The sequence below is a fragment of the Epinephelus lanceolatus genome, chromosome 1 (assembly GCF_041903045.1).
Source record: "Epinephelus lanceolatus isolate andai-2023 chromosome 1, ASM4190304v1, whole genome shotgun sequence".
Taxonomy (NCBI): domain Eukaryota; kingdom Metazoa; phylum Chordata; class Actinopteri; order Perciformes; family Serranidae; genus Epinephelus; species Epinephelus lanceolatus.
The window spans coordinates 10,889,815-10,916,504 of NC_135734.1; the positions used below are offsets into that span (position 1 = coordinate 10,889,815).

At 42.0% G+C, this 26,690-nt stretch overlaps 1 protein-coding gene across 2 annotated transcripts in view; it reads right to left on the minus strand.

Annotated features, from left to right (window-relative positions):
* The window catches only part of pdzrn3b (PDZ domain containing RING finger 3b), a 114,868-nt gene that overhangs the window by 77,043 nt on the left and 11,135 nt on the right, over positions 1–26,690 (minus strand). For both annotated transcript variants that reach the window (XM_033627084.2, XM_033627083.2), the window contains one exon: positions 26,518–26,625. In XM_033627084.2, the coding sequence (XP_033482975.1) occupies positions 26,518–26,625 (108 nt within the window). The remainder of the gene's footprint in view (positions 1–26,517; positions 26,626–26,690) is intronic.

Genomic DNA, 26,690 nt, shown 5'->3' on the forward strand with positions numbered 1-26,690 from the left:
AAATCATGACCTGGTTGCTCAAGATAATCCACAGGCCTTGTTGTGACGAGCTTCATCAAGGAACTATTTTCTTTTTACCACACTACACCTTCCAATCATATCAACATGCAGAAGAAAGTGTGCGTCTACTGCTAGCTCACCTAGCACCACTGAATAAGCAAATGTTACACATGGATGTATAAAGAGAACTGGATACAGCCTTGGAGGAGGTGCCTCGTTCATTCCCGTTGGGCTGGCTACTTCCAGTTTAGCCCTCCACTAACTTGAATGGGAATAAAACTACTTAATTGCGCTGCTCTTCTAGACTTTCAAAATGTTATCATACCAAATGCATCAAATCCCGATAGTGAAATAAGTGATTTCGCAGGGGTGTGATGCTCAAAAAAAATGTATTCACTAATTTACAAACGTCTCTTTCACAATGTAAGTCTATTTGTAAAAAGTATTTGCTGGTGCAACAGTACCAAATGACATACCCAGAAGTTGTAGTTACATGGCTTGGCCACTATGTCAAATTGGCTTTAAAGTCTGGCGAACGTCATGGGGGCCTGATGTTACAGCTAAGCCAAGGAGGACAGCATTAATGTTTACATTTTGTGCTGTCATGAGCAGGAGCATCTCATCCATGAGTAGAAGCACGCCTCTTACTGTGTGGTGTTACGGTTGGTGGGTGTAGTTCAATAGAAAGAAAATAGTTCCTTCATGAAGCTGCTCACAAAAGGCCTGTGGATTATCTTGAGTAACCAGGTCATGATTTCTGAAAAGAGACATTGCTGTTAAATTTTTCAGTTGTATTTTTTTGGTGGTAGGAGCACCACAAGCCGAGTGCCATCTAGTTCTATCATACTGGAGAGAAGGCAGACATCTTTACAGCCAGTATCTCCAACACTCAGCAACTTACAGCAAAACAACTTAGACTGATAAACTACAGGAGAGGAAAAATACACATTTTTTTATTCTGGGTGAAATGTCTCTTTAACTGTTAGTAGGAAAATGGTTTTCTGATGCACATTCACCTTCTCATGTGTCAAAATGTTTTGTTCTGGTTGGGCAGAGATAATCCAGTAGCAGTAAATCTTGTTGTGATATCTGGTCAAGCACAGCAAAAGCAGCAAAAAAACAGATACCAGATCAGATTGGAGAGTAAACCCCACAGAGCCGAGGCCGGCGGCGGTCTCCCCACCTTGTTCCGCTCCCTTAAAATGACTCCATTACCGTGACAAGAGGTAATATTCTAGCAACACAGCTCTACGCTTTCTTGGCCTGCGCGCCGCACGAGTGACAGATTTAGTGCTGTTCTTGGATCGTATGGGGCTGAAATGACTTAATAAAGTGAAGCTGACATTTTGAGTATAAAAGTGGAAGCCTGAAGTTGAAAGGTTGTAGTGGGGACGCCAGGACTGTTTCCTATCCAGTCGGAACGTGTGCGTGAGTGCGCAGATCTGCTGAAACCACCACAATCTGATCTACAGCAGTACATGCAGTAACTGTCAGGAACCTCTTCTACTGGAGGGGGACAACCTTGGCAACCACTGCTAAGTTCTCGAGTCAGCTTTCTGTGTGGGAAGCCTGGAGCAACCAGAAAGACCAAAATGAAAGTTGAGATAGCTGTCCAAAGGAGCCCCCCTCAACCACTTTGGAACCTACATTTCACCTCGTGACGTGAGAGCTTGATTGCTTGGGTTGACGATCAGATTAATTTCCCATTCTATGGTAAACCTAAAACTAAATTAAGCCCTAAACCCAAGGCTTAGTCCTAAAATAGAAGCTCACACCAGTGGGAATAGGCCAAAATGACTTCACTTCACAAAACTGTCTGACTCCAAAGGTCTAAAGCTCAAACTGGCTCTCACAAAGATGAAAACCCAAGAACACACACACGTACATAAACCACACACACACACACACACACACACACACACACAGAAGATTTAATTCCTTAGAGTTACAGACTCAAACACAAACAGAGAATAATACAGCACAATAATACACAGCCAGTCTTGTGGGTTTTCTTGGCTCGCCAACAAGCTAGACCAGTTCTATGAGTGTGTGTGTGAGAGAGAGAAATTGTACCCCTCACCCCTACCCCTGCTCTCTTGTCCCACCACTCCTCTCCCTCCCAGACATGCTCTGATGGAGAGATAAGTTGAAGGTCATCCTGAGAGAACAGAGGCTCCGCTCTGGAATGTGTGGAATAACACTCTCTTGTTCTGTGGACAAAAAGCATATCACAGGCTGGTATGGTGTCATATGGGCCTGTGTCATCACTGCTGTCAATGTGAGCCGAGGACTTGATTTGGGGGAGCTTTGAGTGTGACACGCAGAGTCAGCAGCTAGTAACAACCCCAATTTTCTTTTATTATGTGAACAATCCAAAAAAATGAGGTGAGATAAGTCTAAATTTCAGAGTAAATGACTACACTGGCAAACCATCAATCCAAAACTGAAAAAAAAATTCCAAAGCTGTGTCTTGTGTGCAGCTGTTCATGCAACCAAAGCCATCGTTATGGTGCTAAAATGCTCAGAAAAGCAGTGAGAGGCAAACTAGTAAATAAATCTGGAGTGAAAAATGGGACGCAGTTCTGAAAACAAATCTCTTTAAAGAATCTTGTAAAAATTAAATTCCTTTTACTTTATGCCAAGGTGTTTCGTTTCCAAAAATTAAATACCAGATCGTGATATCACACAAAGTTAACGAGAACACTGACATCAATGGGATGAAATATGAACACTTATCTAGTTTGAAAACTGATGTTTGGATAGGCAACAGAACAGGACTTTATTCCCACCACAACATCCATTAGTCTGAGGCTCGTTACTCAAAACGATAAGAGATCCAACTGACACATGAAGGATATGGACATAGTGGTAACTGAGAACTCTATTGGCAGAGTTAGTCTTGTTATACACATACACATTAATAATGTGTTTGCGACATGTGAGCCTCCCAGCTGCTCCCATCCAGAGCTGTGAAGGCTGGATGAGTCAGCATGTGAGCTGGAAGCAAATGAATATGGCTGCAGATCTGTCATAGAGCATAAGAGTAACCTTGCCAAGCTCAGTGCGATCCAGTAATCACCAAAAATACACAAGCATGGGCATTATTATGGTAATCGAGTATGGAGGGCTGCAGGCTTAGAAGTACACACGATATGTGAATATTACATTGTACATTGTTTCCATTAGCAGGGATGAGACTTTATTCCCACAGAAACAAGTTTGACTTAGGAGGATAACATGGGTTTATTTTAATGATTTTTTATGACTGTATTGCAGCTTAAAGGAACCATGTGGCGTTTTGACCACTGGGGGCATGACATTATAACGTTTCGATGAGCGTGGACTAGGCCTGTTATGACTTTTCTTGGATGTTATCTTGTCTCAGAAATAACTGCAATAAACTATATTATTGTCATTTCAAGACCATTTTATGCCACTGATTAAACAATATAATAGCATTATAATGCAAGTACATCCTTTGAAAGAGCAATGAACAGACATTGGAACTGGAATACAACAATAATATGTAACATTTATTCTAAACGTCTTTAAAACCTGTTAAAACATGCAAAAATGTGTGTTAATTTTTGGAACCATTACAAGAGTAGCACAAAAGTACTGAGTTTGAGACTTAATATAAAATTTGGCCAAGAAACAAAACCAGGTGATGCCTCTTGTGTAGCAAAGCTCTGGGAATACTGTGGTTACCTCCATAATACAGCCTGTGCTGCATTCAGCTACCAGGAGTGGACAGCCTAGGAGCCGGGCGGTTTGCTGATGGATGTATAGCGTCGAGGATGAAATTTTTGTTAGGTAAAACTACAAACTATGGACTTTTTTGGCTCGTTGCCAGGGGTTGGCCAGCTAACGACTATTAGGACTTTATGTCTTCCACTAAAAAAGTGCAGCTGCAGGCTACCGCTAAGCTACATTGTGTCGTCTTGCTAGGCCCAAGTCTTATTATTGTCAGGAAAATCCTACAGTTTATTCCAGCATAATGTTGGCTTAAATGTTGGTGACATGCTTATGTAAACAAACACACATGTAAACTGGACGGGAAATATCAAGGTCGGCAAAATGATCGAGGTCACGTCTATATATCATACAATGAGTTAATCACGTCATTATTGTGACAGGCCTTGCGGGGACCTGTTTTTTTTGTGGCTCATACTCAACAAGCACGGATGACAAGATAGCGAAAACAAGCATACATATGTGAGATACACATCCATATCATCAGTGTAGTGCATGCACGGCTTAAAATAGTAGTAAATAATAACGATACACATTAGCAAATATAAAGTAAGTTAGCTAATGTTTAAAAAATATTTTATGCCAGAATCAGACAAAATATGAACCGACCCAACAGACTATGCAAACTGAATTTCTAGTGCTTCAATTGTTTGTTTTATCCTGTGTACGTGTATCATAATGGAAGTGAAGCAGCATCCTGGAAGCCTCACAATGTCCTATTCCCTTGTTTAACATTGACCCATAGGAGCACAGAGCACTCTACTGTGAACAAGGTAAACATGGCAAAGCTAAGGAAAAGTAATGCTGTTAGTGCTGCTATGGATCATTGAAGTCAGTCCCTCCTTTTCCAATCACCTGCATATGTCACGCAAGTCATGAAAGATGGAAAGAGGTCCAAGGCCACTTTCAAAGTCATGAAAGATGGAAAGATATGATGAGTCGGATCAAACATGTCGTCAAGACAAGACAAGACAAGAATTTATAACTGTGTCATCGCCCAATTTGACACAGTTATCATGTTCACAGGCAGAAATATGATGTAGTCTGATCCCAGCATTACCTCAGCTGGAAACATCTCATTAGCTACTAGCAAATCAAATCGCCCATGTAATGGAAAAGAGCATTTACCTCAAAGATTGGCCATGTTTATCTACTGAAAAGGAGGCAACATTACATCCCTCAATTCTCCAATATGTGACTGACTGACAGTTAGTACCACTTACACAGTGATGAACCATGGATGGATGGATGGTAAGTAAACAGCGGTAGGTAAATAGGTAAGTATGTAAGAAAAGGATTGGTGTTTAATATCATGACATTTGGATTCCGGTGCAGGCCTGACTGGCCTCCCCTGCTGATACAGGCCACTGGGCCTTGCCTTCACTTTGGTGGTCCCTATGCTGCCAGCCTTTTACCACACTCACAATGGACCACACATCCAGCTGAAAGGAGAAAACACCGGGGCTGAAAGTGAGCAGTGGGTCAAAAACTGGACCATGCTGGATGTGCTTAGATAAGCAGAACCGGAGGGATCTGGCCCTTAGAGCAATACAGCAGACAGAGAGCCAACACACAGCCTCCAGGCACCGCGGCTTTTGAATTAACCAGCAGGAATAGGGAGATCCTGTTTTAATTCCACTCCCCTCTTTGTCTCTCTCATATTTTCTTTTGCCAACATGGTTCTGTAGCCTTTTTTCTCTGTGCTCCAGATGGGAAGCTGTACAGAAATGTTTTCTCAAGCTTTCCCTACAGTGACCAGACATACACCATTCCTTCTTTTGTGCCTTCTTGTTTTACAATATACAAAGCTCCTCTCAGTACTTCAACAGTCTTTGTACAGAATTGATGAGCTTGTAATGTCACACTTGTTTATCAGTAGAGGTCTACCAATTTTTAAAGGCTGATATAATATCGACCGTTTAGAGCAGGAAAAGCTAATAGCTGATTAATTACCTCCAAATTTTTAGTTTATGAAATAGAAAGCCAAAAGTATTGATATTCCAAGCACACAAAGGGTACTCCACTGCAGAATTCTGAAGCAATTCGGTAACATTATGCAAGGGGAGAAGTGCCATAAAACAAGACTCATTTCTCCCAAGTCTCTAATCTCCCATACCAAGCATGTTGTACTTGTGACAGATCCTACAAACCTGAGCCACACACACAGGCTTCTTTATAGTTTCAAAAACCCAAATGTCTATATGTTGCATTCCTTGAGCATGCAGTACCACATTATTTCCATATTGCGCTACCTTGGGGTAAAGACATGGACAAATGAGTAATTAAGCTTGACATGGTAAGATTCTGGCACAAAGACTAAGAACCAAAGCAAAACCGTGATTTATATAAACAGCTGATTTATGGCTAAATGGTGCAGGTTATATGTGTCAAAGAGAAAGGTTTGTGTTCTTATCATTTGAACATGTAATCTGCTTGAACTCAGCTCAGAGTTTAGTCCTCTAGATGTTCAGATCTTCTTGATCACTGTCTCCTGACATGTCCCCTTCCTCATTCTTTTGTCAGGGCCCTGGGCTTCTCCTTTAAGGCATGCTTGTTTATGATTTACAGATTAAGCTCTGGAATGAACAGCACAAAGGCAAGATATTTTTGAGGAGGTATAAAAAGCTTTGTTGAAAGAACAAGCTAATTGACAAAAGTGAATCATGTGTTTGCGGGCCAGCGGTCCTTCTTCTGGTTCCAGCTGGGTGATTCTTGCTGTTGTGATGAGGGGAGTGCAGTTTTACTCTCTGGGTTGACTTTTCCTCTTTGTGTAGGAGCTGGACAAACAGCTCAGTCAGCTGTGAAAGCCCGTGTGACGGTTTCCTCAGGAGACACGACAACAGAAGGGAGCAGGGTGACACTACAACCAGGTGATGCGAATTGAAGATTACTGTAATCCTTGTTTAAGTGATGTAAATGATATGCAGCTGAGCGGTGTTTCTCCCCAAACGAACCCTCTTTTTGGCACTTGAACCTCTCCCATGCAAGTTTTTCTTTACCACAATAGTGAGCTTTATGGAGAGTGCTGAGCTGCTAGCCCACTGACACATGCTGGGAAAATCACACTACGCTGCACTTCATTAACAGGGTGTACTTTTTAAGTCGCATGTGTCTGTCAAGTTACAACTTAATGGCCTTGGTTTGGTTTTACTGTGTAATTCTGAATGCTTGAATGTGAGATTACAATGGGGCTATTCAATGACGGACACTTAAATGGGATGACACTCACTTTTCCCAAAAGTCCAGACTTAATATTTAGCTCTAAACATTCCACATTTGGACACACCGACAAGAACCGGAGCATCAAAACCACCAAGTTGCATTTTTTCCTCAGAGAGTCATACTTGATTAATCAGAGGTTGGGAGGAGAACAAATGTGTGCTCAAGATGAGGAGAGAACCATCTGAGAAAACAGCGAAAGAGACACTAAAGGCTGAGAGAGAGCAAGGCTTTCAAAGTCAGCAGCTACTTGTCATTTCAGTGCGATGGCACAGAAATTCTCTTGGAAAAGGCAAACCAGGAGAGTTATTTCACCGCCCCTCACCGCTGAGTGAGTGGAGTCTCCAGTCTGGCCCCCTAGAGTTTCTGCATCATGTAATTTAATTCATGGGCCGCAAAACACAGCCGAGCGAGGCTCAAACAGGACGAAGACACATAACCACAGCAGCCATTTATGAATGACGGTGATTTTTGTGTTTTTACTGCCAGACAAATGAGTGCAAAAACATCTGAGAAAACATTTCCAGAGACACTAATAGCAAAGTGAATCCCTTTTTCTTGTCTGAAAACTCAGAGTGCTAGAATAAAAAGCTTTCTGTGAGATTTTATAGATAGCTCTTGCCTTGCCAGTACCGGTTTTATATCCCTTGACCTCATAGTGTTGGCCTGCTCTTCTCAACGCAAAAAGGTAAAGATTTGTTTATCTTATCCTGCAGAGCCATGTTTTAGCTATTCTTAGATATGTTATGGTTACATAAATGGATGTTACAATTACAGGAGTACAGAAAAAGAACGAAAGCTGGCGTCAACTACCAAGGCATATTGCTTACAACCATCGTATGTGAAGTGGCACATGACCTAGTTCAGGGGTCAGCAACCTTTACAACCAAAAGAGCCATTTTTGACCTTCATTATACAGGTAACACAGCCTATTAAGTCCAAACAAACAAATCAGCTAGGGGATGCGTTGGTTAATTGGCTTTCTATAGTCCAACACCATTAAACTGGTAACTTAATTAAAAAAAAAAAAAACTCAAATGACTTGAAAAACAAGAGGCCTTTATCTCTCAGTAGGTGCTCCTTTGACTCAGTGAGCGTTAGCACCACATTGCAAAGAATCTGCGTAGTAGGTCTACTGTGTGTTCTTGATGGATCTGAACTCTTCAATCCTGCCCCCATCCTTACATTCCTGTCCCATTTCTCATCCCTTGTTAGATGCTGTACACTGAAAGGAATTTAACTTCTGTCACTGCAATGTGTCAGGCTAAAGTGAAACGTCGAGGGCAGACGGCTAGGTAAGCCACGGGGGTTGGGGGGATGCAAGAGCCTTGGCCCCCATGTATGAAGCTGAGCTCAAGTCCCTGGCGAACACCCAGCCTGACATCTGATTACCCCCAGCCGGGTTACAGGCTTCTGTGAGCTGAGTCAGAGGAAGGTCATAGATGAAAGAAACGTTTGATCAGAGCTCTGTCGGTCTGGCCCTAATGTACACGCTTACATAAATATTGACTAGATTTGGAGGGCCATGTAAATTGTTCAGTGGTAAAAAAGCAGAGAGATAGCTGCAGCAAGCTTGAAGGAGACCTTAAGGCTTTGAACATGTTTGAAAGTGTTGACTTTCGCCACTTGATGAATCACTCACCCTTCAAAGAAATCCAGTGATAATGAAATGTGTTTGCTCACTTGAATGGATGTGTAACATACATGCTGATGTCTACAGTTTTAATGCAGCTGCGGGCGACATGAAGACCGAGTCCACTTATTTAACACTTGCAAATGGAAAGTGATGGATGAGAAAGGCATTTGTCTCGACACATTTTGAAGGAGCCTTCAAATGGTTGGCTCAAGTAAGGATATGTCTATTTGTCTAAAAACCTGCCTGATGAGTCTCTGACAAATGATGTTATGTACACAAACGGAGGCGCAGATAAAGTTGGGAATGTTCTGCCTGAGAAGAGCTTAGGTGGACGGCGATAGTGGGGAAAAAAAAAAAACTATTGTCGCTTACATTTAGCCACTCTGCTCGGTGAGTCTTGCAACAAAGGTCGCAGAGCGCGGCACATTTGGTTCAGATCAGTAGGGTCGTGACCCACACAGGGTTTATTTGGACCTTTGCACCAAAATAATCACAGGCCTCTGCCTCTGCTGTGACAGACATTAACAGTCTGGAACCACTTCTCTCTCTAACCCCTACCTGAGACGTGAACTTCGGGGCTAGTCGGTGCCATGAACATTTCCTAATTATTGTTTGAATTACGCTGAGTTCTGGAAGTGGAAATGTTTCTTGCAGGAGGCAAAATGCTTTTCTGGGGGGCCAGAGAGTATGTCAGGATTATACACTGCGGTTGTGGTTTGTCTGCAGGAGCAAGTTGGCTTCTTGGAGGTAAAGGACTGGGAGGAGGTCCAGATGAGACAGAGAAGCATTCATTTAGCTTAACCTATACCTTTATGTACAGAAAACAGCTGGACAAGTGGTTCTTATTTTCACAGTTCACAGTTCACAGTTCACACAAGTTCAACATGCAGTGATAATGTTTGAAAAATATTATGGCAACCATCAAATCTAGTAGCTTTTAAAGAGTGAACACAAGTTGTGGCATTTGAAATACCCCAATATTGAAATGTTGACCTAGTCCTACGCATGAGGAGTTTGTCCTGGGTGGCAGTCCCTGCGGCACTGGCCCCATGTTGTTTAAGGCTGTTGTCTGTGAACAGACGAAGCTGCAGCAATACTGTTCAAACAGCACCAGCTCAAACTCTCCAACAATCAGATAAAGGTCTTGTCTTGATGTGCCAAGGGACAGCTGGGAGAGGGCTTACATTTCTTTGGCTCCGATTCAAGGAATGTGAGTCGTGGAGCACAACGCACACCCTCTACCTGAGATACCTTGTTTAAAGCTTCAACTCCAGGATAAGTCAGCAGCTAAGCAGCAAACACTGTATGCTATCCAGACACTCAAGGTTTCCTGTCAGACTTGAAAAAATGTTTTTATTTCTTCTACTAATAAAATCACAGATAGAGCTGGGGTTGTGGGGTTTTTTCTCCAAGTCATAAGCCCAAAAATAAAGGGCCTTGTGTAAGATCCGGTGTGTGTGTGGAAGCCAAGCCCCGGCAGTCAGCATGCCTTTGCTGAGAGACAGCAGCTGCTGGCCTGATATAGCATGGCTAGAGAGCAGAGAGGCCACAGTGTTAAAACCAGCCTTGTTCATTCGAAGCCTCTCTCTCTCTAAGAAAGACGATAGAAAATCCAGGGTTAGAAATTAAAGAACGAAGTCAAAGGGATTTCAAAGCCAAACAGAGCAATGCTGTTTTCCCCTCATTGTGGCCCAATTCTGCTTTATCTACATCAGTCCTGCTTCAGGTGGCTGGATTCCTGAGCTCTCATATTTTCCATGTTGTGTTCTTGTTCTGTTATCGGCAAGACTACGTGTCCTGGCAGAATAAGGCTAGATGATGCCATACGATATGAAAACAAAAGAGAAATAGATATCTGGTGTAGATCTAGGTCATATATGAGAGATGGTGGTGACCTTGTGCTTATCAAAGCTAGACAGAGCAGAAGTCAAGAGTTCAAGCAGGGTTAGGGGCTGTACACATGCCGCCTTTTTTGCTCCCTCAAATTCACTGTTTTCAATGTAGGTGCGCAGCCGGCATGCTCAAACGCCAGAGCAACGTGGTCGCGGCACGCATGCGTTCCTGAGCACCTATTTTCAACTTTTGGAACGCAGTGGTGTGCAGCGCATGTCATTTGACTAGGAACAACCTATCACAACCAGCAGATATCTTTCCCTTCATCTGTAAATATCAGTCTGTGGAAAAATACGGAGGAGAAGTTGATCATTTTAGTGCAGGGCTGCCAGAAGTTTATATTTTCCTAATGACAGCAGGCCTATGCAAGATCAGCTCAGCACTCAGGATTTCAGGTAAATAGGCTATGATATGGTGCTTGTTGAGGTTGCTTGGCAACCTAAGACGCAACCTACCGCGAGTAGCACCCAGCACCCGACCTTGCGTTTTAAAGAAAATGAGGCAGCACTTGTACGGCCCCTTAGGTTGGTTAACTCTAACCCTGACTAGGGATGTCAGTTCAGTTAATTTTGCTTTCCATTGCTTGATACCCATTAACCACTTATTAACTGGTTAATTTTTAAGAAAAAAAAAAAAAAAGGCAAAATAATATGAACTACAAGAGGCCTCTATTTTTAGTCTGGCACTTCACCGACTAAGTGAACTTCAGCATGACATTTCAAAGTGCTATTCATTTAGAGGTGGAGAAATTTAAGTGTATTTTATATACTATAATTATTTGAAAATATTTTATTTTCTGTTGGCTTTGCTGATAAATAGCCAGATAGCAGTATCAGCATGCACAAAACTTACTGCCACCTTCTGGTCTTCACTGGTTAGCTAACATTAGCATTGGCTGCACTGCACTACACACCACCTGGATGAGGCATGGGTGTATGAAGAGACCTAGACACAGCGTTGGAGGTGGGCCCCCATTCATTCCTATGAATGTTGCTCAATGGCGCATAAGCCAGAAAAGCTCTATTTCCCGGGTATGAAATTACTCTGATCTTGCGCATTATGGGGCCCATAAAGCAAGTGCACTCCTCTCTTCTGGACTTTCAAAATGTTATTGGACTGAATGGATCACATCATGTTGTTGAAACGTGTCATTCCACAGGTGCTCAGATGCTCAAAAAAATGTATGTACTGATTCAAAGATGTCTCTTTCACAATGCATGTCTATGGGAAATAAGTCTTTTTGGGCCTCATGGCATCAAGTGAAGGATAGATGGTGTGTCTACTTTTGGCTTCAGTGTAAAATTGCCTTCAAAGCCCGGAGCTGTTCCTGTGGGCTTGGAGTCAGGTGGAACCAAGCTAGTGGCGCCACTCATTTGCGATTACTGCCACATAACATAGCGGGCACCCTCCAGTCTCCTCACAGATAAAGCAAGTAAGGAGCTTCATTACAAAACCCCTTTAGCATTGTTTACAGCATCTAGCTGTAGCATCACTAGCTGGGCTGACACTAATAACATATTTAACAATGCTAAAGGGGGCTTGTGGCTCAAAATTGAGCCATTTACTCACTGGGGTGACCTGTGGGGAGACTGGAGGGCGGGTGTAATGCTGTCTCAGTGATGCTGTTGAGGCAGGATTGCGTTACTCATGGTAATTGATGAATGAGCCGCGCTGCTAGTGAGCTCCTACCATACCCAAGTGGTCCACAGAGCAGTAAACTGAAGAGTAACAAAATTAACCTATAGTTAACCTATAGACCAACATGTGTAACAGTCAAAAAATATATTCTCTGCAGTTAACTGATGAACAGTTCCCTATCTTTTACCCTAACATTTAAAGAGAAAAGGCCCTCTGCAGATTCAATTATTTCATATTTCCTGAGCAAATGGAAACAACCAAATCCACACTCCTTTTGGACCATGGTGCTTATCTTTATACCAGGTACATTATTGCATCAGAGTTGAATCCGACAAAAAAAAACAACAACTTTTTAGCTTGTGTGAACTCTCCCCTGACTTTCACTGTTGCACGCATAAATCGAAACACGTCAGCACTCTGCAGGACAAAAGGCTCCCTGCTTTACCCTGTGATAATTTTCCATCTTTCCTCTTGGCACCCGCAGCCTCCTTCCATTTATTTTCAGGATAAACCGTCGCAGAGGAGGGGAGTGTGGAAACTGTTGTGACAAAAGGCTAAATTTCCTTGTATTTAAAAGTAAGCCCAAGGCAGCTGGGCTTATGGTGTTATAAAAAAAGAGGCTACAATGGACTTACAAAGGCCAATTGTCCAGCCAGGATAGGCATGAAGTTAGAGACATTAGACGTTAAATTACACTTCTTTTTCTTTTCCTGGCCTGCTCCGGCTTTCGGCTGTGAGACTACTGTTTTCATAAGATGGCAACGGGGGAAAATATTCTCTTTCAAGTTAGCTGGGAACTTTTACTCTAGGGGATATCCTTTACCACCTGCACATATCAATCACGCATTTGGCCAAGTGCTCCACAGGAATATGGAGGGAAGAAGGAGGAAATCTCTTTGGAGCTCACTCCAAGATGCAGACAAAATGGCTGCCACTGTGCATCCTCTGGCATACCTCTCTGATTAAATGCTACATATTCTTGCTGAGGTTCTAATCAAAGCGCTCCTCTGTTAGCTGGGAGTAAAGGTATCTTTATTGACACCTTGGCGTTGACCTTGGCACAGGTCTCTGTGCTCTCAGCCGGTGGTCCTGGGCTTCTCCTGAGCCTGCCAGATATTTCCTCTGCCTAAGCACTATCGTATGTCATGATCTACACAAATTTGTGGACACAACCTATTCAACCCCAGGTACAAGGTGTACCATTTTGAGGAGAGGACAAAACATGCTGCGGATCAGAGTGACTGGGAGAGACAAGTTATTAAACATATGCTTTTGATAACACAGTTGAATAGAACTGCAAGCTCATGCTGAAATACAGAAAATCCACTATTCCCAGGTGGGCTCTGAACAATGTGATTCAATATTATAGTCTTTCAAGCTATGTCCACCAGTGTTCAGTGATGCAAAAAGCTATGATTTTTTTTTCTCATTATTCTGTAATACAGAACATGTGGCATATATCACTGCATATAAGCAGGTGGAATTAGAAGACAGGGAAGTGTGTACTTGCAGGGAGAGCACCTGTATATACTCAAGAGAAAGGGGAGTACTGGGAGAGAGCACACTTTACTTCCCACTATAGAATAACTCATCCTCTGAGGGGAGAGGAAAAAAAAGACATGATCGGGGATGTCTGAAGGAGGCGCCTGCAGAACATCTCTCTCTCTTTTTCTCCCTTTGCCTGATAGCTGAAAAGCTTGCTCAATGAGCCGGCGACGGCCGTTCCTCCAGGCTGTTTGTCAAAAGGAAAGAGGAAGTCTTGAATGAGACAGAGAGGTAACACTTGAAAGGGAAACATCTCTCTCAGGGAATCAAGAGAAAGGCCAGAGCAAAGCAGCGTAACAGAGACGGAGAGCCACGCTGATGAACAATGTTTTCTATTTGCACACATTTGCATGAGAAAAGGGAGCGCAGCGGCCACCAGTTCCACTGGTTGGCTGGTGAATGGAGGGGAGCTCTAAACCTCCTCCAGAGAGGCTGGGGAGAATGGCAAACACATCTAAAGCATGTTGTGTCGTCAGGATTAGTCAGTAGAGTGAAGAAAACATTTTGATAACGGACACCAGGACTGGCCCATCGCTGCCTGTCGAACCATATAGGCTTGTGGTGCCAAACACTACCAGCATCCAACACCATTCACTATACAGAGACTCAACATGTTAAAGCTGAAAAAGAGCAGGTGTGCGTTTCGATCTTACACTGCAGAACTACTGTACATAAATATGTCAAGTTAAGGAACATGTGCAACAGTTCTCTAAAGAAAATGTGTGTTGATGTTTTCCAATTAGCTCACATATTACTGAACATCTGTCATGTACAGGAGGGACAATTATGTACGGTGATGTCAACCCTGTATGTTTTGCATCTGTTAAGCCCTAATGGAGCCTTACAGAATGAAACCTAACATCTGTTGGCAGCAGTATCGGCCACGGCCGCAGCACTGCAGTGTGTACAGGCTGTTGTGGCTTGTTTTAGAACAGCTTCAAACTTGTTCTGAAGGTCAGACGGGCACTTCAGATGTAAAGCAGCAATTTGTTTTGGAAAATTCATGTTGTTGAGACTACTTTTGTTTAACCTCAAGGGAATTAGCTTTAGATCAGAAGAAGTACTGCACCCATTAAACAAATAAAATACAGTAACATGCATAAAATGCTACTAATAGGGGATTGGATGGTGCTTTCCAACCTGCAAGTTAGATGGTTATTGCCACAAAAACACAGTCTACACAACTGTACCCTCAGCCTAGTCGCAAGAAGCAAATGTTGGCATTGTCCGTTTTCTATATGTGGTTTGCAGAAACATTTAGTCAAAAAATTCTTTCTGGCGACTGGGTTGCCACCAAGATAGTCCATTCAAATATGCTATACATTTATAGAACGAAATAGGCAATTGACAGCTAAATTTGATCTGAATTACCCACTCAAGGCCCAAACTCACTGAGCTGATTGGATTCATTTGCATTAGGTTGAGACTGAGTGTAGTAGACTGCTGAATGGACCATATAGCTCGCCACGCCACATTCATCGTGTGCTTTGTGGCTGTCAACCGATGCTTTACAGTGAAGGCAGTAAGGCAGTAACCTGAGGTGCTTCGTACCTTACTGAGAACATTAAATACCTGAATGCTGGGAAACGGCTACCTTAAATGCTTAAATCATTAGCTCTGATTCTGCACTTTTTTATTACCCTGCTGCCCTTGTTAATAGTCAGTCTTACACATTCTCAGTCTCTGAAACAATTAAGTTCCATGATTTTAGAGTTCAGATCAGACCAAGTCCTTCAGAGTGGAAGATACTGTGACCTTAAGGGCAGAGAAAAAGTTAGGAAAGCATTATAAAAAACTCTTTTCTGCTGCACTGGTGATGTCACTCTGCAAAAAAAAAAAAAAAAAAAAAGAGTCCAACCTACTGTACATGATTAACAGCAAGTTGAGATTAAAGTCATACAGGGCTGTGGGAAAAGAAATGAAGTCCACTTCATCATCTCACTGGAGCAACAACTGCAATGGTTCCATATGAGATGAAGACAAGCATACTATGGCATTTTGATTGATGAGGGAAATCTATAGCCTATAATCTGCTGAGGAACCAATGTTGAATCATACAGTGCCTCACAAACCCATGTTTAAATCACTGCCAGCCTATAGCCATTTCCATAGAAACAAACACACGTGTCACAGTGTCTGCCGCCAACTAGTGAGAGATGGAATCTGTGTAATAAAACAGGAAAGCCCCTCCGTGCATCATCATAATGTAGGCACCGGTCGTAAAACAGACTCACGAGAACCCAGTTGTTGTGTCAAAGAGATATGACTGTAGGCATTGTTCAACTGACTTTCTATAAAAAACAAGTTTCCAATGAAACGTAACAACAGAAATTCTACAAACAGAGCAGCAAGCATGTCACCATCTTGTGATTTATTCTTCAGTCTGCTGCTGAGACTTGGCAGCCGGTTTCTCCACTTAATTGATTTCCCCGCATGGAGCATTCCCCCAATCACCAGTCCCCATTTAGTTTTTATGTTTGCCATAATGCCCTTATCTATCAGCTCTAAGTGGAATAAACTACCTTGATATGAGCCTGATGTTAAGCACTCTTAGTTTATTTGACAAAACCACCATGGTTAAGTATTTTACTGTCTCAAGTTGTTTCTGCTGACTGTCCCTAAAGCTCAGACAGAAATGAGTAAGAGGGGCCTACAAGATTGTGGGCTCCTCTTTAGCAAGAACCAAACAGAAAGATTTACAACTTCTTAAAAGCACAGACTTTTAAACTGTGGTTTACACAATGGAGGGCACATCTGGTAAAAACTGTCGACACTTTCATTAAGTTGGTGGTTTGAGGACTGTGCCACTGTTTTCTATTTCTGTTTTGCTCCCTTGTGAGATTTCTACTGTGATCATCTCAAATATTGAGAAAGCTGCATTGACATGGCGTGCTATTTTTAGTGCAGCTGAATTGAAGATTGGCATGGGACTGAAATAAAGCACTGATGCACATATTACACTGTGTAGAGTATGTAAGCCTCTCTGGTATCTCAGCCTTTCTTGGTATGTGGACAGATTGGTGTCAGTTGGCAGAAATACATTTGATGTATTGTTATTTAAAATGCACACAGATATGGTATAGGGAACTGAATACAACTGATCCAAAGAAAAATTCACATGGGAACTTGACAACTCTTGAACTGACAATCTTGCCTAAAGCAGCCCCTCCAGGATGTTGTCATTGCAACAACTAACACAAATTCAACCAAATCCCATGAATTTCGCGCAACATTGCAATTTTGTCCAACCACTGCAACTCTTCTGCAAATTTGACCAATCATTGTTGTTTCCCGTGAGTTTTGCCAATCAAGCAGTGCCCCCGCAGAATGTCACCAAACTCACTTCCTTGTTTCTGGTTGTGAAGATGCAGACGTGTGTGACACAAACATCTCACATTTACCAACTAAAATTAGAGATGTAGACCATGCAGGTAATTCCCTGATGTTCTGCACAAAAGCGGGGGTAGAGTGTTTTGCACCATGTGCAACTTTGTGGTGGAACACAAACAGATCTAGCAAACAGTTTTCTTCTGCCAAACACAACTGGAAAATCGCTGAAACATGAACAAAAAACAAGACAAATCACCATGACAGAGGCTGCTGCATCCAGATCTATTGCAAGTGGTGAGAGTGAGTTAGATTACACATGCATGGTTAGTGGTAACATTAGTGTAGTATAAATCACAAACCCAGAATAGTGCAGTTTTCTTATCCCTGAAACAAGTTGCCTTTTATTTTTCATGAATTATACCAAAAGAAAAAGTCACTAAGTTGCAATTTTCATTGAGAGATTAGAATTCCTGACTTGTGATCGTATGCCTCCACGAACCAGTCAAGTTGCACTTACAGTTTACATCCATGTCTGGGAAAACATGGATGCTTCACACACATCAGTTCAGTAACCAAATGTCTCCTCTTCTGTTCCTGAGTTATGATGTTGAATTATGGCCAGAAAAGTATTTCTGCAGAACATTCTTATGTCACAGTGAAGTTGATCTTTGGGATATTAAAATGTCATCACTTCATCATTTTATCCTATGAAACATTTATGTGAAAATTTGTCATAATAAGCGTGAAATAATAAATATGAAATCTTGAGTCATGGCCAAAAACCTGTTTTGTGAGGTCACAGTGACCTTGACCTCTAATCTCTGAACAACAAATTCTAACAAGTTTATCACTGAGTCCAATAATGTTTGTGCCAAATATGAAGCTATTCCCTCAAGGTGTTCTTGAGATATTACGTTCACAACAATGGGATGGATGTACAGACGGACATATGTACATATGAACAGACAGACGGACAACCCAACAACATCATGCCTCCAGCTGTGGTTATCAACAGCACAGAGGCATAAAAATTGTTTTGCAACATACATCGCAACTTTTTAGAAAAGCTGCCATGAAATCAGAAATGTTAGGCTGTGACAATCCAAAAAAGTCTGCAAAATTCTGGAGGTACTGCTCAAGGTTCATTTAGTTGCTTAGCTTTCGTGTTGTCAATGTAACAGCCAACATGGATAAGAAGTTCTTAAAGTGCTTAGAGAAAAAAATTAAAAAATTTTCTTTTCCATGGCAATTGGATAAACTAACTGCTGATAAAGATGATGTAATATGACTAAAAGCACCAGAACAGCTACTTAACAGACCATGAGGTGACATAATTTTGTCAAATGCTGTTTCCAAGGTAAAGAATGAACTTAGAGCTTAACTCTCTAGCTGCTATAGGATCATGGGAATTTTGACTTCACAACTGGTATTCATGTACCAGAGAAGCAACAACATACTGTGCCTTTACTGGGGCACTGTGTACATGTGTTTTAGTATGTTTCTTTGTAATTATAGTGACTTAGACTTTAATTTTACAGTCTGCTCAATAGTTTTGTATAAATTCCAGAGCACTTTTCATGATTTTGTCAGAAAATGTTATATAAATCCTAAATTGATAATACAAGAGGAAAGGGCAAGCGATAAGCTGCTGGCCTGCTATCATGTACTTTGTGGCAATGTGTATATGTTGGATAATTCCATTTTTTTTCCAGCCAGTCTCTGCCCTGCCAGAGACAGAAAGAGAGAGAGAGAGAGAGAGAGAGAGAGAGAGAGAGCAGTGATTAACATGCTGCAGTCAGGATGCATTTCAGAGGGGCACTGGGAAGAAACGACGGACCATTACAGCACAACTAAGGGTCTGTTAATCAGCCTATTAGGGTTTAATTGAGGGTAGTTAATTAGGAGTCGGTGGTCAGTCTATGCTTGGGGGTCAGGCTGACATGAGAAGCAGCTGGCAAAGGAACCTGAGACGATTGTTACTGATCCATTTACACAAGACCAGTGATTGACTGGCAGGAAAATTAGCCTTAATTACACCTGTCTATTTTTGCCCCTTTTAAAGCTTTCAGGAGCCGTAAATTAACCCCAGTAGCTCCAGTGAACAAGGAGCAGGGCGAGACTGTGTTCTAGCAGAGCAAACACATGTACAGTAGACCCAGACTGTATGTCTCCACAAAAATCATCAAGCGCCGGTCTGCCTTTGAGGACACAAGCTGTTTAAACCGAGTGGAAAATACAATATTCTGTGTGTGTTGAGGGACGGAGACAAAAGCAGCTTTCTGGCTGCAGCCAGGCGTAAGCTCACCTCACACCATCTCTAGACTGCGACGACTCCACATCTTAAATCCCCCCCCCCCCCCCATATAGTGGTGGAAAACAAAGGTGTGCTTGTCCTCACTTCTTAACACCAGCTCTGCATAGGGTAGCGGCTACCACCAGAAGCTGATTATGGACTCTTTAAAGTTAGATTTGATTTAATGTCCTGCTCCTGCCTCAGCTGGACCACGGGGCACAGGAATGTGACTCACTGCTAGGATTGGCCTGCTTAGCCTGGGGTGGATTCATCCTGTCTAGGGCCAGACAGCAGAAACAGAGCAGTGCCACATTCAGCTTGCCCATCTGGGGAATAAACACGCTGCCTGCACAGGAGCCAAAATCCAATAAGGAGCCTGACAAAGGCCTGCTTCTTGCCTAAGAATGCCAAACAACATGTGATCCCCCTTAGGGAAATAACTTCTATGTCTGTTCTTCATAGCCCTCAGGGTCAGAAATAACGCCTGGGGAACTTTTGGCACATATCCTGCTGAGGATGCCATGTGCTGGGACAACTTGTTAGTGACAGTGGGGTCTAGGCAATCATGTAATTCAGTTGTAATTAGGGATGCATCGATTTTTCAGTTCTGGGATACCAATGTTGTTGTTGTTTTCTTTATTTTGTTGTTACTTATTCCCACTTTTGTGTTGGGAAAATAAAGAAATCTTCATTATAGAAAAAAATTGAACTATTTTAAAGTCATAAAGCCCTTCATTACACTATCATACAAATTTATCAAACTTTTATTACTGTTATTAAAAAGCTTTAGAAGCTTTGTTTTACTAAATATATAATACATCATATTTTCCTCCCTGGTATCAACAAATTCTGCCTTCAAATGACCTTATTTAAGTTTCTTTCCAGAAACTAAATTTTCCATGATTATTTGAACACATCACGACACCATCATAATCTACCTTCGCTCCATACTCATTTTTACTGAGTACAACTTGAATGCATCATAATGTAACTCAACCAACTTCAGTTAGCTGTTAGTTCCAACCCTGGCTGCTAACAGCTAAAAGCTAACATTAACTAGCTCTCCTACTGTCAATATCAACATGTCAATAGTGAGTTTACAGCATCTTTTTGTCCAAAGGGTGTCCAGAGGAAGATCTCTGTTCGTCCCAAACATGCTTTTTAGCCTGTCCAAAACTGATGTGACACAACAGACAAACATCATCCACTGCCATCACAGAATGTCTTATTAAATGATTGGTTGATGGCAGTCAACATGGCGAATATCCACCAATACCGAATGTGTGGCCAATCAATCAGTGCATCCCTGGTTGTTATCTAGCAGTTTTCTCCAGAAGGACTGGTGACATAATACATCCTCAGACATGAAAACTGCTGTTAGATTCAATGGTATTATATGTTCTCAAGAGCAATAATCAATGTCAAATCAACATTTAATAACCAATAACAATCATTTCATCAATCATAAGTACACCTTTTCATTCAGAGCTTAAACAACGCTTTAAGTGCTGCAGTGAACTAACACTAACAGCGTTGTACATCTTGCCATAAAAAACATAGAGAACATTACTGACCTAACCCTTACTGAATTAGCTGTAATGAAGCTAAGCTTTTTGTTGTCACAGCGTTCCAGGGACCAGAATAAAATCTGGAATGTCTACAGGAAAAAGTGATGCAGCTAATTTGCAGCAAAAGGCAGCGTTTTGCTTCCAATTTCTCCCCAAACTGTTCAAATATCTCACTTGCCTTGCAAGGCGACCCAGACACCAAACAGGAATAAAGCCTCATTGACATGCGTGCTTTGGACCCACCTCTAACACAGCTCACTTCACGTTGCTGTCAGTCACTGCTAAGTGCTATCTGGCTGGTTTTTAAGCTGTCTGGCCCGGTGACTTGACACTTAAGTAACCGTGGGGAGGTTTGAGGTGTTTAGTGGCTCACCATGGGTAACCTCGCAACTCATACAGCCCTTGACATGTAAGAAAGTGCAGATGTGCTGCCTAAAGGAATGTCACAGTTTTATATTCTAAATAAATATGTGAATTACTCTCGGCAGTTTGAGATACGACGCGTGATTTTGCAGTACTAATGGCATAAACTCTTTTTTCCCCAAGTTTTAAACTTCTAAAATGAAGTTAACTTGAGCCACAAGGCCAAAAGCTCATTGATTCTTTGCTAATTAGTATAAGCTGCAGCAATATAGTCATGGGAGCAGGTTGTGTCAAACACAATAAAGCTGATCTGGGTGTAGTGAATTACAAAGTCTCAGGATGAAGGTTCAATTTTGCCAATAATACAGTGCTGTATTTAAAGCAGACTATTTTGCATTTCAGACACGCTTGATAGTGACCCCTGGCATTTTCCCACCACATTCCTCTTGCTCTTCCTCCAGTTAATCATGCAAAAAGACATTATGCAACTCAAACAGGTTAAATGAACAGAGGTAACTGCCAAATAATAACTATTAATAACTCTTCTATATAATAACTTTTGCCAGGTAATAACTATTAATAGTTTTTCCATTCAAATGTAATCCACTATATAACATTGTCTCAGCAAAGACACATTCCTGCCCCCCCCCCGTCCAAAAACGCACGCAACCTTGTCCTCCACATTAGAACAGGCTGCTCCCAATGTCAGTTTATTTTAAAGTAGTTGTTGCTGTTCGCCCTCTGCGACCTAAGAATGTTTGTTGAGGATTTACAAGGCGACATTTACAACAGCAGCCCAGGCGTCTCCATTCTCTTCCTATTTTCACACTCAGAAGCCCACACAGAAAACATCCCCGTCACACTGAGAGCTCAGGCACGGTCGTTCTGGGATTGTGACATTGGCTTAGTCATATTGCACAAGCAAAGAGGCTTGGAGAAAGTGGAGGGTCATTTTTCGTAAGAAGAAATGCGGCAACAAACTCTTGCCCGAGTTCCAGCGTTGCTCAATGTCAAGTGACACTGAAGAGAAAAAATGCTGGGATTAGATTTATATGGTAAACATGTTACCGTTCTCTAAATAACATGTAAGTACACATCAATCAGCTGTCTGAAAACATGAGAATAAGCCAGGGCTACAGAGCAGAGCGCTTCATATCGCACCAATCCCCTTGTAACACTGAATCAGAACTTATTTATGAAATCCCGGCAAACATGGGCAGATCCTGACCAGAGTGCTGAGATTTTTCAGCTTGCGGAGGGGCTAGCGAAAGCAAACACAGCTCGGGGTTTTTATGAGAAAAATGTCCGGCTGAACAAGGAGGCATTCATGTGCTGATTCATACCAGCCTGTAGCTCTGTTAGAGGACAGCCATCTGCTATCACACTCCCCCGCTAAGAGCCTGTTATAGAAGGACGAGCCGTGGATCATCATGTACATGTTACATCCATATAGACTTACTGGAACTAACACCTCTACTACAGGAAGAGAAAACAGCTCTGCGGCTGTGGTTTTCTGCCTCCTCAGGTGAATGTGCTTTTCACTGCGCCATGTAATATGATTGTTCTTTTACAGAGCGGCTGATCCCCACAGCAGGGTTATGCTATGCCTTGTGAATGGCTGTCAAAATTATTGCCTCTGTAGGCTTGTAAGCCAAATTTCATGTGGAAGAGAAAAACATTTTCTTTTCGCTGTAATGGAAAATGAGGGCGGTGATGCTAAAAAATGGAACATGAGCAGTTTCTGAATTTTATCTTTAAAGCTGCACTAATCAATATTTTTACATTAAAAGTGGATCAATGACTGTGTGACTGTGTGAAGCTGCTCATTGTGACAACACCCCAGAGAGTTATCACCCAATTCTACAGTTTTCCTTCAGCTCTATGGAGAGTTTTGGCCTCTTTCAGACCACTACGCCACTCTATTCAGCTTTATATCAGAGCTGCAGCGTGTTGCACAGAGCAGATGAAGTTTTCCTGTTCATAGGCACTGTATGTGAAATACAAATAAAATACAGTCATGAGGATGAATGCATTCTAATAATTGAAACACAGACACAAATTTTTGATTCATGTTGTTCATAACTGGACTTTTAACTGTATTAACATTGTCTGTGGGCTACAGCACAACAAAGAAGGAAATACAAATAAACACACTAAAACAGACAAAATAAAACCCCATTTAACTATATAGCCTACTTTCTTACCTATGGCAGAAGCAAAAATATCAAGGAAAAATGACCAAATCAACATAATCTGCTAGTCTACAAAATAGGGCAGGCAAAACACTCTGCTTTGACACTGTGAAGTGGAACAAAACCAGGTCACAGTTATGGCAGCCAGAGAGTGCCGCAGCTGTGGCTGATGGAACTGTCCCCCCATTACAGTCATGATGGCTGCTAGAATAACAAAAAATGTTTTTTCTTTTTAAAGATTATTTTAATGCCTTTATTAGACAAAGTGTGAAAGGGAAAGAGACAGGGTGACACGCTGCAAAGGGCCACAGATTGGAATCAAACCCCTGGCTGCTGCAGCAGGGGTGTTGCCTTTGTACAATGGATGCCCGCTCTACCCACTGAGCTACTGGGCCTCCCAATGGTGACTTAATTATTTCATATTGTGCCTAACTTTAGTGGATCCTAACATCAGTAGCGAAATTGATCTGCAGATGCTCTAATTCAAAATGAGCCCAACCTTTACTATGGATGGCACAATGAAGGCCAAAATGTGGCCTGCAACAGGCTCCTCTTCAGAGGAGTGAGGAGTTTGCAGTCAATGACGGTATAAAACAGTCAATAAAACAGGTTTTTCCAACAATTCTGAATCCCCGCAACCATGAGAGGCTCATGAGCATACAGTCATACATATGCATGCAAAATATTAGGCCGATTGGTCCAGTAGTTTACGAGAATAGCTGCAGACAAACAGATACACACACAGCTCAACGCATGATTCCCTCTAGTTTTATGCCTGACTGAGATAATACACTTCATTTATTATCACTATAAACTGAATATCTTTTGGTTTTGGATTGTTAGTCTGACAAAAGCTCATTTGAAAAGCAAGAATATTTGGGTTCTAGGGACTTCTGTGCAGACTGAAAGATCAAAAGATTAAAAATAATCAGCAGATTTGACTGATGAAAATAATTAGCTTCCATTCACAACCAAAAGCTGCACATCCTGTTTGATTTTTAATCATTTTAGCTTCTCAGAAGCACCTATGGTTTCTTTAAATACATCTAGTGTATTTTGAAGAAATCTTTTCCTTGCACATATCATAACCCATGTACTACAACTTTTTCTATAAACGTGTGAAAGCCACTAATGTCACACAGTATTTGCCTGGAGAAAAAAAAAAACTACTTCCTGAGAGGTATGATGAGAAACCAGACTTGAAGGTTGCAGCTTTCTAATGCACTGCGTCCCACACAGGATGCTAAATAGGTCGGAGTTACGAGCTGTTGGTTTCAACCCACAAGTTCAAAACATGAATATGAAACTGCCTTTGGGCGCTTGGGATTAAATTCCTTTGATTCACTACTGTAAACCGGAGTTCACAGACCCAATCACCCGGGGTTGAAGATGCAACCCACACAATTGCAAACATGTCGTCATGACGTTGCATTTCTTATTGTGGCCTGAAAAACCATGACATGGAACTTTTTGCTTTAACAAAGAGGGAGTCCTCGAAATATGAACCACCTTCGCTATCAGGTTGCCATCTGATGAAAAGCACCAATGTGGAACAACAACTCTGAGCTGTCTATACATTTCCTTTTTCAATGGCTGAATGATTTATTTTGTTGCTTTTTGTCGACTAATCCCACACCTTTTGAAAAGAAAAGGTCACTAAATAGGGTGCTTCGCTACCTCCTTAGGCTCTTCGCGTCCTCTCTGCTTATGTGTTTCCTCACTGAAGAGATTTTGTGACTTCACCCACAAAAGCTCAAAAACAACACAAGTGCACCATTATCCTAAAGCAAAATCTGTACTCTCTTTTTTTAAAAAGCCAATGAAGGGTGAATGGCTATCTCAACACAAAATCCTACACAAGATATCTTCTCAAGTAACCAGATACAGCAACATCTGGCCCATTAACACGATTCTCCAACCTTTACACACGCCCAGGCAAACGCATGCAAGCTCATAAAAACAGACACTGTAGATGCAAAGATACACTCTTTAGTTCCACTCGTGCACGTTCATGTGACATATGAGCTAATCTCTCGTCACTCATCAGCTTGTGGCCCACTTGGAGTCTCTTGTTGGCCTTGAGTCACCAGGACATGAGCAAATCGCTGGTTCAACCTGCCCTTTGTTGCGGGATCTCACGTTGCTTTGAGACACTTGATTGTGTTACTGGAAGAGATTATAACTAAGGACTAACATGTCATATCTTAGTTATGGTGTTGCCGTACTTAGAACCACAATATTTAGAACCATAGCGTGAGGCTTGTGCCAGAGGACTTGTGGCATTTTTTGTATTGACTGCATGAATGACAGGATAGAGTGATCAACACGCTCCAGATGTGGGAGTCTTTTTTTTTCTCTTGTAAACACTTTCCACAAACATCTCTGTGAGCAATGCGCCGGTCAAAATGCTCCAGGGGCAATTTCGCTGAGGTTGGACAATAAAGCCTGCAACAAACCATATTTGTCATCTTGCGGCACGCGGTAATACACACTCGTAATCCACATAAACATCTCAGTTCAATGCAGCCATTGTGTAAGATTCTGGTTGACAACTGTTCTATAAAAGCAACCTTTGTGATGTTGAGTTTTTTCAACGCATCCCTCAAGTTGACCTCAGGGTGAGCTGGCCTTTCCACACAAGATTCTCTTTAAAGGCGAGAGGAGGATGCTACATGGCAGCTCTGTCATAAGGGATTTGTCAGTGAGGGAGGGAACACAGGGCTCTTTCTCACTCAGCAAAACCAAAGACAGACAGCCTTGCCTCAGGTTTAATCGGTCTATCTGCAGCGACGCCCCACTTCACAAAGCCTTCACCTGAGTGTTGATTGGTAGAAGTATATGTTGAAATGTTTACTGTCTGCCAGATTTACTCTCTTGAGCTGAAATAAAAGCTAAATGTAAATGCTCATCCAACGTGTCACATTTGTTGCTTTCAGCCACGGTTTAGTTTTCAAAAGTCACCGGAACATAAATATTGAGTTTGTGCTTCCTTGCTGTCGCCGTGTTTATAGGGTAGACAGCAGCTGCCACATAATCCAACTTCCAGTGCATCAACCTCCTCCATATGAAACAGTGTAAACCACATACCTCTATGATTCTGTCGTTGATTTGAAGGCCTCCTTCCTTGTCCGCCGGACCGTCCTCGATGATCTTGGATACAAAGATCCCTTCATTCGAAGTGCTGTCACTGTCATCCTGTTGAATAAATTGCAGTTATTGCCTGGACAATGATAAAACCACAGTGCTCCAGTTGTTAAATG